The 17,960-nt window shown below is 44.5% G+C and overlaps 1 protein-coding gene across 3 annotated transcripts in view; it reads left to right on the top strand.

The window, feature by feature from the left end:
- Positions 1-17,960, top strand: part of MRTFA (myocardin related transcription factor A) — a 91,838-nt gene that overhangs the window by 50,526 nt on the left and 23,352 nt on the right. For all 3 annotated transcript variants that reach the window (XM_040637580.1, XM_040637578.1, XM_040637577.1), the window contains exon 2: positions 1,796-1,861. Coding sequence is in view for 2 of the 3 variants with exons in the window: in XM_040637578.1 (XP_040493512.1) it covers positions 1,796-1,861 (66 nt within the window). In the remaining variant the exon portion in view is untranslated. The remainder of the gene's footprint in view (positions 1-1,795; positions 1,862-17,960) is intronic.

Here is a 17,960-nt window from a genome sequence, read left to right as displayed (position 1 = left end):
CCCCCCCCCCCCCCTTTTTGCCCCCCGCCACTTTGTTCTTTATATTTGTGAGTCTGTTTTTTTTTTTAATTTAATTTTAAAAAAAAAAAAAAAAAAAAAAAAAAAAAGTAATAGTAATAGTTATAACTTCCTGATAAGATCTCTCAGACTGTCTTATCATTTTGAGATACAGTTCAGTTCAAGAAACAGTTATTAAATGCTTACTGTGTATTGAGTGGTATGGAGGGCGTGTATTAATAAGATATATTTTCTGCCCTCGAGGAGTTTATAAACGGGTAGGAGAGATGCGCTATATTCAGGGGGTAACTATTACACAGGGTGAAATACTACTACACTTTTTATAACAGATAAAAGATAGCTCACAGGAGGTCTAAAGTAATTGTGCATGCTTGGGAGTCGGGAAGGTCAGGTGCAAAGGGTAGGCATTTCCAAGTGAAGTGAATGAACAGTTGGGCCAGTACATGGTACTTGAGGAAGAGTAGCTGGACAGCCTTGACTGGGGCATTTACAATGGGTCGCAAGCCAGGGAGCGGTCTGTGCAACATGGCAAAACCGTGGCACCGGAAACTTGTGAGAGGAAGAGCGTGAGGGAGGTGGAGGAGTTGAAGTTGGCTCCAAAACTTTAGTACTAGTTTGGAAGTCGGGGGGTGCGGGGACTGCAGATCGTGATTCCGTTTTTTAAAGAGATAAGGATGGAAAGTGGGTTAGGTTTTTGGGAGAAAGACAGGTTCTACTTTGGACCTGCTGAATTTGAGATGCAGTCAGGAGCCTAGTTATGGTTCTGCCATTCTCGGAGGCCTTAAAAACTGCTCTATGAGTGGAACAGGCAGGTAACCTAAGATAACATGATTCCTAATAGATGCAGGTCTCCCTCAGATATGACTTGCAGAGACCTTATAATTGAAGACTTACCACATAAGGGGACTTTTCCTTGGCTCCTACTCCTTCTCTGAATGTTTTCTCAGTTAGCCTCTCTCTGAATGCAGGCCGTGCCATGGTCATTCTGCACAGCGTGCAGTGGTAATGCCTTTTACATTTCACTGGCATTTGAAATAGAGATCGCTGACTTTTAACTTTAGAAAAATTCCTACTGAGTGTTTCATTAAGTGGTGTTGCCAGAGTGGAGATGGGAGAAATACTGGTCACCCTCGCCTGTCCTGGGTGTGCTTTGACTCGTGTCCCTTGTGGTTTCACAACAGAAAAAAAGCTCTAAGTGAACAGTAAGAGGAAGAAAAGACTTGTATTGATGGTAAAATGTTTTCTGGTCTAGAGAAATGCACTGTTTGGTGAAAATAGGTATAATTTTTAGATACAAAAGTCAAGATTTTACAAATAACCAATACTTCCTGATCTATGTGAGCACTGTATCATTCACTACACTCATGATGGTAAACACTTGCAGCCAGGAAGACAGCATAGAACATCTAGAAAGCTTTTCCTGCTGGGTGTTGGTCCTCATTATATTTCCTTTGAGTTAAGAACTTGTGTTTTTTTAGTCTTAGGAGGAGAATACAGTGTTGTAGGAGGTTTTGAGCAAGAGGCAAGACTTTGGTACTTTGTGGATTGTTATCGCCCTGCAAGACCCTTCGCAACTTCCTCTCGCCGCCCACAGCAGAATACGGAAACCCTGCTGTATCAGGCCACTTCTGCAATTACAGACAGTCACAATTAAAGGGATCCCTCTTTCACACTACACCCTTCTGTTCTGAGACTTTCTTTGTATTTGAAAATGTGTCTTGTGTGGTGGAATGCCCAACTGAGCCTCGGTCTCTCCTCTCTCTTTGCCGCCCTGCAGTGCTGCAGTTGAAGCTCCAGCAGCGCCGGACGCGAGAAGAACTGGTGAGCCAAGGGATCATGCCGCGTAAGTGCCTCTGTCTCTCAGCATTTCATAGAGCTGTGTTTTCGACATGGCGTGTGTGCCTGGTGTGCCGTGGGAAGCATCTAACAGAAAGCAAGGGCGGCAGGTTTCATTTGTCACTCTCTCTCCTGTGCTTTTCTAAGTTCAAGGACTTTCAATCACTAATAGCTAAGATACTGCCCTTACTAAGTTCAGTGAAACAACAGCGTTGGGTTGAATGTTGCCATTGAATCATCCTTCGCTTTTGAATTGCACTTTTCAGGGGCTTCTACTCCCTGTTACACTCACTTCCCTTTACAGGAGGAGCAAATCTTGAGCTGGGGTATTGTGAGAAAGAACCCACTTCTTGCATGTGTTTTGCCTTCATGTCCAGGTTCTTGGGAAGAGAAAACCCTTTTCTACCTGGTATTTTGAATCCACTGCAGTTTTATTTAGAGTGAGATTCTCAGACACCCTGCGGCTGGCATGGGTGTGAGTGTGCTTGATGGGTTATCGCAGAGCCGCTTAGTAGGTGCACAACTACATCACTTGGGGAGAAATGAAACCAACACTGGAATCTCTTAGAAGTAAGAAAATTTGCTTTCAATACTAACAGCATTATAAACTGTGTGGAAGCTGGAGCTAGCAAGATTTTGCTCTTTTTGACATTTCTTTTTAAGTCATCAGTGGAGAGCTTAGGCTCTCCCTCTTCTTTCTTTTCTCTTGTGTGTTATTACTATTTGGACACACCCTATGAAGTTAAAAAAAAAAAAAGTCATACAATTTCTAGCTTCACAGTGAGAGAACTGATGTTTTTCGCCTTAACTCAGTGCTGACCTACTGCCACTGTGCTTTCCTAATCCTCTTTCACTTATTCATTCAGAATATTTGAGAACCTGGTGTGTGCCCTTGATGTAGCAAGAAAAATCCAGCTTCTGCTCTCAGGAGTTTTATGTTTAAAAGGAGAATAGTGATAGTAAACGAGGAGACAAGATAACTTCAGAATATGGTCTTTTGTTACAAAGTAAATTAACCAGTTGGTGTGTTAACAAGTAATAGGAATGAGATGGAGTCACTTTGGATAAGATGATCAGGAAAGGCCTCCCTGAGGCCCTGAGCCTGAGACCCTGAGCTGAGGTCTAAAGGATGAGATGCAGTCAGCCTTGCAGAAGCAGGCGGAGGGCCAGGGAGAAGCGAGAAAGTGTAAGGGCCTGGTGCAGGTAAGAGCCTGACGTGTTTGAAAACATCAAGGAAGCCGGTGTGGCTGGGGCCTGGTGACTGAGGGGAGCCCGGGGCCAAGTTAAGATTGGCAGGATGGATGGGGCTAGCAGGAGGGCCTAGCAACTACACAGAAGAGGTGGATTTTATTTTAGGTACAGCGGGAAGCCACTGAAGCCTTTTAAGCAAGTGAGGATGGGATTGATTCACATGGTGATGGCAGGTCCATCTCTAGAACTGTAGAGCAGGTGGAAGGAATCTGAGGTCTGTTTCTATCCTAAGCATCAGCCAGGAACTTAAGTCTCAAATTCAGCTTTTTATTTACTGTAGTTAACTTCCAAACCATTTACCCACACGATGCTGCTACCTTCTCTGGCTTTCCGGTGAAGGACTTCCCAGCCCCAACCCTTAAGAGTCAAATAGAGCAGGCTGATTCTGTGATCAGGGATGTGATTGGGTAGGGCACTCTCGTGCTTTACAGAGCACTCCCGATCTGCCTCTTCATAAACCCTTGTGGAGGAACAAGCCACCTAGAGTCTCAGCTCCTTGTCCCTTTCACCAAGGATATCACGTGTTTAATGTCTACTTTGTGCCTAGAGTAGTTAGTCCTGGAGAGATTAAAGAAATATCAGACAAGGTACATGCCCTCAGATATTTAATGTTTTTTTGAGGAGCTAAAATTTACCCAAATACAAAATAAAGAGCAATTCAGCATCCTGTAGGGTGCTGACTAATTACAGTACTAGTTCTGAGAGTGTAATGCTATTTCTCAAGATCCGTGAGATGTTCAGGGTCTAGAAGCCTTGCAGAGAGGGTGAAGGCTCTGCATTCCTGTGCCTGTCTCGTACTTAGTACCAGGGGCTACTAGAGCTCACTGCTTAATACGATTGATCGCGTACAGTCTCCCTGGTCAGCATTTCTTGTCATGTTCTATGTTGTTAAAAGACAGATGATGCTTCCATTATTGGAGTTATCTGCTTATACATTTCCCTCCAGCCATACTGTGAGCTCCTTGAGAAAGTATCTTATCCAGTGCCTGGCACTGAATGAATGAATGAAGACAGCCAGTTGTGAAGTGTGATGTGTGTGTATGTGAATGATAGACAGACAGGAACAGATACAACTGTCTTGCAAACTTGGAATTCTGGACATGGAATTTGGAACAACACTTCTGTCAGGAGCCCAGGTTCTAAAATGTTCTGAATACCTAATTGTATACTCTGCACTGTTCTCTGTATCTGTGAAGTGAGAATAATTGCCCTTCTATAGGAATAGAAATTATCCGCTTCTGTGAGAATACTGCATCTTCCTCCTACCAAGAGCCACCTTCAGCAATGGACACAGGCTTGGTTTTCAGCTTGTCTAGTGAGGGAAGTAGGTAGCAGTCTCTTAGATTCTGAGAGACAGTGTTGACGCCTGGCAGTAGTTTCAGGTGTGAAATTCCCTGTTCATCCAAATACCAGGTGGTACATGGAGGAGGTCCTGAGGCTCTTTGTTGTTGTTGTTGTTTTGTTTTTTTGGTCAACCCTGCACCCTGTGAGCAAATTCTTCATCACAGCCCTGTGCTCTCTACCCTTATCCTGTTGTCGTCTCCAACACCCTCAGCCTCCCTGACCTCCCCACCACCTGTCATCCTCCACCAGCCCCACTTCTCACCCTCCATGCCACAGCTTCCAAAGAAAATAGAGCAGTGTTGGAAGCAGCTTGTAAGTGACCAGCAAGTTGTCGATTGTTGGAGATTTGGAGGCCTACAAAAGTATCATCTGGTTTGAAGGGTCCACTTCCATTCCCATCTTGCAGGCCTGAGGGTTTTCTCTGAAGTGCATTTATATGTAAGTTTGTTGTACAACTGAGGATGTAGGTAGGCCTCCGAACAGGGGAAAGGAGTGAGGTAGTCATGGCTGTATCCTGCCTCATCATTTCTCTGTTTATATCTTTTATCAAATTCTTCTCATTCCAATCTTATTTATAGCTCTGGGAAGAAAACCCACCCACGTCATCTTCCAGAATACTCCTACACAATTCCCATGTAGGACTGGCTTTCGGCTGTGACAGCATATCTGTAGGACACTCTGTCTTCAGTGGCTCCCTTGCCTTCAGGGTTGTTCATGTTCTGCATGTCATTCAGAGTTGAGGTATGGCCTTTCATAAAGTGCAGGGGATTAAAGAATCTCCCAATTCCAACATACCCCCTCTCTGCTGCTTGATACGCTCTGTTCATGGCATCTAAACTATGGGGTATGGAAGTTGGTTTCTGATGTGTTTTTAAACAGGGTCATTTCCCAGCATCTGTCATTCTCCTCATGTAAACATGTGTCTCAAATTTAACACTATATAAACCCTACCAAATACAGAGTGCCAGATAGCAAAGGATTACATATTCCAGGCCCTGAGCTTTCTTTAATAATGTCTGAAGCTCTGCATATCTTGAGGGAGAGGAAAGATGGCACAGATAGGAAGCTGGTGTTTAAGCCCAAAGATTAAGACCAGAAATGCTGCTGTACCCAGAATGAAGACTCATAGAAGACACGGGTCATGTGTGGTACACTCTGTTCTCAAACAGAGCTTTCACCATAGCCTTTCTCTTTGACATTTAAAGGTGTACTAGGTCATAAGGTTTAGGTGAAAATGAAGAAAAATGTTCTGGCAGTGAGAGCGCTCAGAGGAATAACCTTTTATAGGAAAACATGAAAGTTCTTCTGACCCAGACAAATGAGAAAAAAGTCTCCTGTAATCTTTCTGGATATGAAAGAAGAACCTTGTCTGTCTCTTCCTTCTCAGCCTTTTGTTACTCTGTTGTGAATCCTTGAGAAAAACGTAAGAGTTGCGTGTTTCTTTTTTTTTTTTTTTTTTTTTTTTTTTTAAGATTTTACCTATTTATTCGACAGAGATAGAGACAGCCAGCGAGAGAGGGAACACAAGCAGGGGGAGTGGGAGAGGGAAGAAGCAGGCTCATAGCGGAGGAGCCTGATGTGGGGCTCGATCCCAGAGCGCCGGCACCGGGATCACGCCCTGAGCTGAAGGCAGACGCCCAACCGCTGCGCCACCCAGGCGCCCTGAGTTGCGTGTTTCTATTCTACCGTTAACCCTCAGTTCACTGTTTTCCCATGTGCGTGTAGTGAAAACACCTTGGTACCTTGGCAAGCTCGTGAAGAAATCATTAGTTTTGCCCGATAGATTCTGTAAGGACCTTGCTCCATTGCTTGAGTGAGCTTGTTTTTTTCACTTTAAATGGCATTTCTGTGCACCCAGCTGGTGCCATTGGTGACCCTTAACCTCTGAATGGTTGGAAGAACCCAGAGTGTGAGGGCAGCATAGTTCAGAGAGGGCAGTTGCTGTCAATCCAGAAGACTCACAGAGGGGTTAGCCACTGAGAGGGGCTCAAACATGTTGCTACGTGGAAAAGTGAACAGATTGGTCAGCTAGTTTTGACTGGCTCGTAGGTCTACAAATAGGCCCTGCCTATCTCACATTGAAACTGTAAAGAATGGCTTTATGTAATGAATCCCCACCACTCTGTATTTTTAATAAACTTGGCTATAGATTCCCTGACCCTTAGTTCTGCAGTTTGATCCCTTTGTCATGTTTCAGCCTTCAGTGTTAGCTGGGTGAGCTATGTAGAGACAGTGTGGCCCAGTTGTAGCACTCGTAGCTACTCCGTCATTTTACGGGGCTCCAGCGTTAGCTGAGAACCTCCTGTTCGTATGATTATAGCAATTTTTGCACCAAGAAGAAATTTCTTTCAAACCCTGACAAGAAGTTATTTAATGGCTTGAAGTGTTAGGATTGATTACTATTATCCCTTATCTTCTAAAGCTAGATTTCTTCTTAATGATATTTTTATTTGTAACTTGGGAATTAGTACTTATATTATTCTTCACCAAATGTACAAACTGAGCTTCCATATTCTCTTTCCTTGGTATATATGGATCAGATCCATTTTGGTATGGCTCCTTTAAAACTGATTTTTGTTATTTGTAATCCCCAAGAGGATAAACCAACTTCCTGAAGCCCCAGAGTTTCTTGTAATAAGAAAGAGGCAGTAATTTAACTTTGACCTCTAGTAACTTGGGGATAGCATGGGATCTTGTCCCCAGGTTACTAGAATTCCAGAGAACTAGCTACGGGGCCACCTGGCAGGCTCATTTGATGGATTGCGTAACTCTTTTCCGGGTTGTGAGTTCAAGCCCCACGTTGGGTATAGAGATCACTTAAAAATAAAATCTTTAAAAGCTAAAAACAAACAGGGGCACCTGGGTGGTTCAGTCAGCTAAGCATCTGACTCTTTTTTTTTTTTTTTTTAATTCATTTATTTGAGAGAGAGAGCATGAGCCGGGGGAGGGGCAGACAGAGAGGGAGAAGTAGGCTCCCCACTGAGCAGGGAGCCCGACATGGGGCCCAATCCCAGGTCCCTGGGATCATGAGCTGAGACGAAGCCAGACTCTTAACTAACTCAGCCATCCAGGTGCCCCAAGCATCTGACTCTGGATTTCAGCTCAGGTCATGATCTCTCAGGGTTGTAAGATTGAGCTCCGCATCAGGCTCTGCACTGAGTGTGGAGCTGCTTAAGATTCTGTCTCTCCCTCTCCTTCTCCCTCTGTTGCTGCCCCCCCCACTAAAAAAATAAGATAAAATAAAAATAAAAGCAAACAAAACAAAAGAACTAGCCATAAGACCAGCCCTGTCCAATAGCACTTTCAGCAATGATAGAAATACTCTGTAACACTGGCCACTAGCCATATGGGCTGTTTGAGCACTCAGAATGTGGCTAGCTTGAGTGAAGAGCAGAATTTATAATTTAATTTAATTTTAATTAATTTAAGTAGTTACGTGTGACTGGTGGCCATTGTATTAGTGGGATTTTAGATCTTACTGTGCCACTTAGGAACAAGGTGACTTTGGGCAACTTCGTTAACTTTTCTGAACTCAACTTTTGCTTTTATAAAAAGAAAATAATAACCCTTCTTACCTACCTTACAGAGTTAGTTTGGAAATAAATGAGGTGATATATTGTTCATGCTTTTGAAATACAGGCAGTATTACTCTCAAGAATGAGAGGAGCGTTAGCTGGGATCTACCACCTCCCCCCCATATATCTCATTAATTTCTCTCAAAACCAGAGTTTGGGAACAGGAACTATTTTTCAGTAAAAATTCTTTTTCCATTTTTCCCTATCCACAGATTAAAAAACAGTTGCTGAGAATGGTTAAGAGTCAGAGGACTACTGGACAACATGGTGTTCTGTTAAGACTGTTCCTATTTTGTTAAGATTGTTCCTATTTTGGTCATATATTAACAGGGCTATCATTTTATTAGCTTGCTTTCTCCATGGCAGTGGATATTTCTTCTTTAGCCTCTCTTAAACAAAACAAATAAGTGTCTGGGTTGGTCATAATGTGTTTTGTTTTGTTTTTTTAATTTCTGGGCACCTTGCCGAGAGACAGAAATGTTCACCAGTGGGGACACAGTGGTGATTCCAGGGTGGGGGAGGGTCTGGTTTGGGGTCTGGTTTGAGGCTGAATTGCCCTTTTCTTCTAAAACTTTGATTTAAGATGACAAAATCATAGGCTTCAAGGAAATGTCATTTGTCTTGTTTTAAGTGGGGTATTACAGTGTTCAAGACTTAGGCCCCATGGGGCGCCTGGGTGGCACAGCGGTTAAGCGTCTGCCTTCGGCTCAGGGCATGATCCCGGTGTTATGGGATCGAGCCCCACATCAGGCTCCTCCGCTATGAGCCTGCTTCTTCCTCTCCCACTCCCCCTGCTTGTGTTCCCTCTCTCGCTGGCTGTCTCTATCTCTGTCAAATAAATAAATAAAATCTTTAAAAAAAAAAAAAAAAAAAGACTTAGGCCCCAGTGGCTACTTTGTCTAGGTGGGGGCTGGGGTGAGAGCAGATCCTCACCCAGGCTTCCATCATTTCCCATTTGCTCCAGTCTACTTGGGAGTTGCTAGAAGCTCTGTGGTAGTCTCTGCGGCCCACATCTCTTTTCAGTAGGAGCCCAGAAAAGGTGTCCCCCAAACCCTGCAGGTTGCCCACTCCCTCCGGTCCAGTCCATCCGCTCAGGCTCGCACTTCTTCAGATGCTGACCCTCACAGTGTTCCTGTGATCCATTTGGCTCTTTTAGATACATAGATATCTTTGTATGAAAGAGCTAATTGCCTGTTTCTTTTCTAAAGTTGAGATAGAATTGGGGCACCTGGCTGGCTGGATCAGAAGAGTGTGTGACTCTTGATCTCAGGGTCGTGAGTTTGGGCCCCATAATGGGTGTGGCGATTACTTTAAAAAATAAATATTTTAAAAATTAAATAAAATTGATACATAATTAACATTAGTTTCAGGTGTACAATATAGCTTTTTTTTTTTAAGATGCTGAGAACCCTGCGTAATTGAGATGATGTTTCTTTAGTCCAGAAATCTGACCCTTTCAGGGTAGTTGAATACCAAGTCGACATGGCATTTGAGAAATACCACTGTAAAACTTGTGTCGTAGGATTGGGGCTACCTGATGCTAGATCTGAAGCCCAGAGAAAATTGTGTCAGGCACGTGGCCTCAGAAATCTTGTCTTTTATCTCAGGAGAAGACCAGCTGAGTGTGTCACTCCCAGGTATTATATGTTACATTTCTGATAGATATCAGCGACCTCTTCCCTGCTATCGTGAGGTGTATTCAACTCAGTGGTCAGTGACTAGCATCAAACCTCCTTCTTGGCCAGTTGGTAACAAATCCCAAAATAGGACTCAGAGTGAGTTGTATGTTCATGTTCTGAGCATAGTCATTGTTGAATCCAAAGAAGAATCCAACAGGGAGCGCTGTTCAACAGGCCATCAGAAGTGGTCTTCTTGATACGAGTTCTTGATACAATTGAATATCTAAAAAGTACAGTAGGCATTCAGTTTTATTTAATAATTCTTGAAGTGGAGGCACCTGGGTGGCTCGGTTTGTTGGGTGTCTGACTCTTGATTTTGGCTGAGGTCATGGTTTTGGGATTATGGGATTGAGCCCTGCGTCAGGCTCCGTGCTCAATGCAGAGTCTTCTTGTTCCTCTCCCTGTGCTCCTTCCTGCTCTTGCTCTCTCTCTCTCTCTTTCAAATAAATTAATAAATAAAATCTTTAAAAATAACAATTCTTGAAGTGCCTGAGATATCCAAGGCCAGCTTCTTTTCAAGGTAGTAAATGGAGTGAAGGAGTTTATAAAGTCACTTGTTGAAGCTACTCATAGATTTTACCTGCACAATTACAGACATAAAGAATCGTACACTCAGGGGGCTGATAGTGTCTGATGATGTGGTGATTGAACATTTTCAGCCCAGTGGGATGCGATCTGCAGAGGGGCAAAGGTGATTTGGAGCTTTTGTCTACACAGATGACTTAAGCCTGTTGGTTATGGGACTTCAGTAAGAGGCAGCAGCTTTTGGGCGGGTGTGCGTGTGTGTGTGTGTGTTTCACCAGGGAGCGTGCACAGGGATGCTAATCGACTGATCCAGAACGTTAGGCTGGGCTGTGATGTGAGAGCTCGATATAAATGTGGCTGGCATAGATGTCAGAGGGAAGCTCAGGAGACCAAGTGCACAATCTTTGGCCCCTCATATTTTAACCTTTTAGAATTCAGCATACCTGCTGATACTCATCTGTGTAAGATTGCATACTGACCTTTTTACCGTCTGAAGTGTCTTTCACTGTCATGGGGTCAAGGTTGCGAGACTCTGGAGCAGCTTGCACTTCTGGGAAGGAAAAGATTCAGCATCCTGAGTCTCCACGTTTACATTTACTCTTGGTCGTTGGCTTTCCTGCTGGTTTGGGTGAGGGTGACAACCCAGGTGCCAAAACAGGGGTGGTGGCAAGTCTGAGTACCAAAACAGGATGTGCACGGAGCACGTTTTCTGATTGTTAGTTTGGATTCTCGCTTGCGCCAGGGTGTGCGATCCCTTCCCCACATTCCACCACCCCAGCTGGTTCTTCGATTCCCATGGACGGAGTTCTGGTTTTCACTGTCATGGCCGGTCCCTGGAACTGTCAACACAACTCTTTAGTTAATGTCTTTGTTGTGGGATATTACTGTAGGCATTTTGGTATGGCAGCTAAAAATAGTAAGACAAAAAATGGAGGTTGCGCCCAGTTAGCTCTCAGCATTTGATTCCACATGCATGCCATTTCGTGCGGGAGGGTGGCACAGAAAAAAGTTGAGCAGTATCAATGTGACAAGTTTAACAGAGTCTTTAGCAGCTGGCAGAGCACTTTCACTGTATTTAGTGCTAACAGTCATCAGTGCAGTCGTGTGTGTAATTGCCATTTTGTCGATGAGGATAGGGAGGCTCAGAGGGGTCATGTGACTTGAGAATTCCTGAGAGAAGACAGTAACAATGATCTGTACCGCCACTAAAAATGAAAAGGGAAAAGATATCAGCAGCCCTTAGTCCAGTGTTGTAGATGAGGATACAGAGGCTCAGAGGGGTCATGTGACTTGAGAATTCCTAATCCTTCGTTAGATCAGAGCACACTGGCGTTCCACCACTGAAAGACAGAAGCAGAGCCAGTCTGGTCTCCCGGCTCCAAAGCCCCTGCTAATTCCTGAAGGTCACAGAGTAGTGGTTCTCAATGACAGGAATTTTATGATTTTATGATGATAGCCAGCAGTTTCAAGTTGAAAATAGCATCAGATCAGGACCCACAGTTACTGAGGTAAGGTGAAGGTTGGTAGTAGGGGTGAGAGTAACCCCTTCATTTTTGAGCCCCCCTTTCCCCCAGTAAAATTGCTTCCAAATTGCTGCTCCAGTCTGCTGGCTGTGAGGTTTGAAGGCTGGGGCATCTTTCCACTTCTGTCATAATAACCCTTAGTTAGGTCAGAGCCTCTTGATTTCTCTTGTGCCATTGATGCTCCTTAAAAAATCTTACGTTGTCCCTTCGCCGCACAGTTGCCCAGTCAGGTTCCTGAGATTCAGCTCAGAGTTACGGGGATTCATAGATGCTCACAGCATACAGTGTGCCACAGGTTCAAAGCCCTGCTCTGCCTCGATACAGAATTCGAAGATTCCGATTACACACCAGTGACACGGCTGAGCTCTGCACTTTCATCACTCAGGTGTGTGACTGACCCTCCCCTGACTCCAGCAGTCCTCTGGGCTGCTGGCACTGCCTTTCTGTAGCCGCCTTCTATTGAGTGTGATCGCCAGGCTCTAGATAGAAGCAGCAGGGTGTGGAATCCACTTCAGCTGAACTAGGCCCTCACCAGGTGTGAGGGGAATGGCAAAAACCCCTGATCCTTTGACTCTCAAAACTGCATGCTTTGCAGCCCAAAGCAATGATCCTGAAAGGGGCTCAGGAGATTAAACTCTACTAATAGGTGGCACCTACGTAGCTAACAGAGTTGAGATTTTGGACTAAGCTGTTGAAAAAAGTTACCAAGTCCTTACAAGGTGTACTTTGTGGTTGCTTAGCCCCCAGTGGTGGAGAGTGAGCAAATAAAAACCCTTTCTCATCTGGTGACACCTTTCCTCTGCCTTTTGGACTTAGGGAAACAGTGGGTTTTGAATTTTAGTGGCACCAAAATCCTCAAAGAGCTTTATAAAGAGTAAAAGTCTTGAAAGCCCAGGAATCTGCATCCTAGAGAGAGTCTTGCACTCCAGAGACTGGCTAATGTCAGTGACTCTCCGGCTGCACTTGGAGGGGCACTGGACTAAGGGCTGCTGATATCTTTTCCCTTTTCATTTTTAGTGGCGGCACAGATCATTGTTACTGTCTTCTCTCAGGAATTCTCGAGTAGAGGATAGCCTGTCTGCGTGATTCAGGAGTTGAAGATAGACTTCTAGGACAGTTCGGGCTACTGCTTATGGAATGACTGGGTTTGGACAGCTTAGGAGCCCCTGTCTCCAGTGCTGGGGACCCCATACCATGTCAGTGGTCCATTCGGCCAAGTTTACCAACTGCCTGGAACTACCGGTATGACAGACTTCTGTGCTAGGCCAAGGGATGTGGCAAAAGGCTCCATTAACTTTGGGAGGAGTTTGGTTATATAGTGACTCCTTCTGCTATATTGGCCCCTTCAAGAGAGGGCTGGAGGGAAAAGGAATGGGAGAACGTGTGTCCCCCTGACATTTTTGAGGTTATATCTGAAGTCCTCCCTTCTGTCCCATTGCCAACATTAGAGAAAAGGACAAGGCAGCATCTCTTTCCAGAGGGAATAGCCCGGAGAAGAAAGCAAAATGCGAAGGATCAGATTAAAATCACTGAAGTTTCTGTTTGTGGTTTTTTGTTTTGTTTTGTAACTATCACATTTGGGGGGGGGGGTACTTGATCAGAGATTATCTTTTGTGTCCACCGTCCCCATCCGCATCCCCTCCTCCTACCTTTGTTATGCTGAAATATACACAAATAAAAAGATCAGAATTTTGTAATCAGAAGAACCAAAGTCTAGTCTCCATTCTGTAGTTGATTAGGATGTGATCTCAGGCAAGTCGGTTATCCAGTATGAATTGTAGAAAATAGTAAGTCCCAAGAAGCTCAAGGTAATTCCCAACACACTGTACAAACATCAGGGAGAGCAGGGAAGCCATTTGCAGCAACTCTGTGTTACTCTTAGGAGCCTTTTTGTCCATAGCTAGGTTGGCAGACATAGTCCTACTTTATTTCTTCTCCCCATGTCATTTCCTCTAGTATCACTTGAAAACAGAGTAAGCCTGAAGTCCTGCGAGTCCCTGGTGGTTACCCCTCTCTCACCCTTTTCTCCGCATCCTGCCACTTCTTGTTCACTCTGCGCTGCCACCCTGGCTTCCTGGATGCCCTCTGTCACTCAGGCACGTTCCCACCCAGAATGCAGGGCTCACTGTCTTCCTCAGGTCTCTGTTCAGACGGCACACCAGAACGTCTTTCCTGACCCTCTGCAGAGTGAAGTGCTCCTGCCCCCACAGACTGGCTGTCATTCACCTCCCGCTTTGTATTTCTTCATGGCACGCATCACCTCCGATGGCGTTACATGTTCGTTTGTTTTATGTGTCATTCTTCACTGGAGTGTAAGCTGCAGGAGAACATGGATATCCAGCACCGAAACAGAGTCTGACATGTGGGCTCTCAGTAAATATTTATTGGGAGAATGAGTAATTAACTATTAGCACATCTTAACCTCTTAGGGGACAGAAACCTCCGGACCCCACTTCATCACCTCCGACTTCTCCACCTGGTGCGGTTAGTGTGCCCCAGCAGCCTGCTGGCCTGGCTCCAAGACCATGGGCCACTTCCAAGTTGTCAGGAATCCTCTGGACACTGTGCAAGCCTTACTTTGTCTAACCTGCCCACTGCTGCCATCCCTCTTCTACCTACTCTCGTTCTTGAGGCTTACTCCTGATATCAGCTTTGCCTGGCCCTCTCCTGCCTTGGAGAGCTGCCTCTGGTTCCTTTGGTGGGCTTTCTTCATCATCCTTAGTGATGAATTGAATCACTTAAATTCTGGGATTCTCTTAAGATTCACCCTGGCAAGGATTTTCTTCTGTTTCTACATAACCTATCACATTGTCTTTGGATGACATGAGACACACACACACACACACACACACACACACACACAGACACATGTACACACATGCACATGCTTGCACATCTCTTAATAGGCTATCTCATGACCAATTCGTATCAGCATGCCCTTAACACAGTCTCCCACCCTGTCCCAAGCTTACTCCTCCTGTATCCCCAGTCTGGGAGTGTTATTGGCATAACCTTTCACCCAGTCATTCCACTTTATTCTTCTAAATGACCTTGGTCACTACTACACAATCTTGTAAAGATATAGGTCTTACTATTTTGCCATTTCCAGTGTCATACTTGATTTCAGGCAGGGGTCATCAATAGATGCTAAAACAATGAGGTAAGTGGTGGTTAGGGAACAGGATTTTCACATGGCCTCAAAATGTTACCCCACAGGTTACATATTAATTACAAAGGAGGAAGTGCTGCTTTTAAGATGGAGACATCTCCTGTGACCTTTCAAACTTTTAGCACCATCAGTGGTTGGGCAACATGGTATTATGTGTGTTCTGTACTAAGAGTTACACATCACCTGTGTAGTCTCCTTGCCAAAAGTGTTTAACCTAAATCTAATCATGAGGAAACAAATTCAGAATATAGGACATTCTTTCTGCACGACAGATGGCTTAGATACTTAGGTCAGTGTCACAGAAACCCAAAAAGGCAAGAGGTACTGTTCTAGATTGTGACTGAACGGATGGCAACCAAATGTAGTGCGTGGTTCTCAAGTCCTGGATTAAGGAGAAAATCTAAAGGGTTATAAAAGACATTTTGGGGGCAACTGAGGAAATTCAAATATGGACTGTAAATTAGATTATATTATTGAATCAGTGTTAATTTTCTTAGGTGTGATAAAGGTATTTTTGTTCTGTAGGAAAATGTCTTTATTCTCAGGAAACACACACTGAAGAATTTGGGGATGAAATGTCTGGATTGATATGTGCAACTTTCAAGTGATTCTATAAACAAAAATCGTGTGTGTGTATGTGCGTGCGTGTATGCGTGAGGCAGAAGACAGTACGGCTGAAAGATAACTGGTGGATCTCGTGTGTGTGTATGTGCGTGCGTGTATGCGTGAGACAGAAGACAGTACGGCTGAAAGATAACTGGTGGATCTCGTGTGTGTGTATGTGCGTGCGTGTATGCGTGAGACAGAAGACAGTACGGCTGAAAGGTAACTGGTGGATCTCGTGTGTGTGTATGTGCGTGCGTGTATGCGTGAGACAGAAGACAGTACGGCTGAAAGATAACTGGTGGATCTCGTGTGTGTGTATGTGCGTGCATATATGCGTGAGGCAGAAGACAGTACGGCTGAAAGATAACTGGTGGATCTGGGTCAGAGTTACAGGGCTGTTCATTATTCTTCCAGTGTATTTGTAGGTTTGATAGATTCAGAATTAAAAGGGGATGAAAGGAAGGGGGAGCATGTGAGTATAGACATGAGGGGTGAAGTGAGTATATACCAATTACCAGCTGTGTTTTTGCTCATTTTATTTTTTCATATAAAACGTCAAGTTAGAAGTACCCCCAACCCCTCACCCCCTACTGTGCAGGTCTGTTTATGTCACTCCTTTGGTTAATGTGGTGGCTACATAATGGATCTCCGGATACAGTTCTTAATAGCACTTGAAAAATATGCTACTTCCTGCTGGCCCCCTTGGTTTCTGTTGAGAAATTTGCTGTCATGCAAATTGTTTTCCCTCTGGCTGCTTTCAAGTTTTTCCTTTCATTTTCAAAAGTTTTAATTGTGATGTATCCTGGCATGAATTTCTTTGGGTTTATCTTTTTTTGGGGTTTGCTCAGCCTTTGAATCTGTAGACTTAGGTCTCTTGCCAAATTTGGGAAGCGTTCAGCCATTTATTTAAGTACTTTTTCAGCCCACCTTTTTTCTTCTTCATCCAGGGCTTGGATGATATGATGTTAGATTTTTTTTATGGGTAGGGGTGACCATATTATCACCAAGCCATGGTGAAAATCCTGACTCTTCACCAGCCCTTCCCTGACATCAGCAGGAAGGGGTGGGGTGTCTTATTTCTTCCAGGTGGGGTTATAAGTCCAGGCTCCCTGTTTGGTCTCCACTTATTCCTTGGGTTGTGGGGAGGGTGTTTGTCACTGGCTGGTGAGAATGAAAGCCCCAGCTTCCTACTTGGCCTTCTTCGACACCTCTGGTCAGGAGTATTGGAGAGCTGTAGTATATTAACCTTGCAAGGGTGGGGAGTCTAGAGTCCTAGTGGGGGTGAGGCCACCGTTTGTTGTGTCTATCTGGAATAAAACGATTATTGTCTAAAAGTTTTCTCTTTGGCTAGGTTGCCCTTTTTCTGGTCCTTTGGCAAGTGAGAGTAGGTTTAGTTGTGGCTTTTTTGGTCTGCCTCCACTGGCTTTTCCAGATTGTTGGCTTCTTTAGCTCCAAGTCTGGGATGTATGCGATAAAGAAGAAACCTAGGGAACTCAGCACTGCATTGTTCTTCGGATCCCAAGGTCCCTAGCCAGTTTGCCTTCTTCTCTTCACCTTTCAGATCCTACTTAGGTTTGTTTGTTTTATTTATTTTTTTAATCAAATAAACTCTACCCCCAACATAGGGCTCGAACTCACAACCCCAAGATCAAGGGTCACATGATCCTTCACTGAGCCAGCCAGGCACCCCTACTTACGTTTGTTTTATTTGTAACATCCAGAGTTTTTAGTTGTACTTAGTGGGAGGAGTAGAGAACAGTGTGTCTGCCCCATCTTCCCAGATCCAGAAGTCCCTGCAGTAGCACATGAAGGGTCTTCGTGGGCTGGGCTCTGCCTCCGAGGTCCAACCTCATCATCCCCACATGACCTCCTCCTTGGTCCCACCATATCAAACTACTTGTAGCCCCTTAAACTTGTCATGCTTCTTCGTACCTTCATGCTCTTGCCTTCTTAGCCTCAGATGACCTCCCCACTCCCTTTCTTATCTGTCTGTGTTGTTTCTGTTTTGTTCATTTGGGTTTTCTCGGTGAAATCTATCTGGACAGTTCATACACTCTTCCCTTGGATTGAATTTTGCGTGTTCTATCCTATGGGGCACTTTAAATTACCGCTATCATTGTACTTCTTGTATTGTAATTATTTGTCTTTTTCTCTAACCAGACAGACCATGATCTGCCTTTGAGGGCTGGGACCCTATTCTGTTTATCCTTGTCCTCAGTGACTTGCATAATAGTTACTTAAGAATTGTTTACTGGATAGAGGGATGGATGACTGTATTTCTGATTTCCCACCTGGGTTATTAAATGTGCTTATTCCCCCCACCCATCAAAGCCCCCAACTTATGTATCCACTGTGTTTGCCTGCTACTTCTACAGTGGAAAAAGAAATCCAGCAGGCTTCTCTGAACGAAGGCCTCCTCGGACTATGGCCCTCC

Source organism: Ursus maritimus, unplaced genomic scaffold (assembly GCF_017311325.1).
Source record: "Ursus maritimus isolate PB19 unplaced genomic scaffold, ASM1731132v1 scaffold_21, whole genome shotgun sequence".
NCBI lineage: Eukaryota > Metazoa > Chordata > Mammalia > Carnivora > Ursidae > Ursus > Ursus maritimus.
Note: the sequence above shows the minus strand (reverse complement) of the source record. Positions and strands in the feature narration are given on the sequence as shown.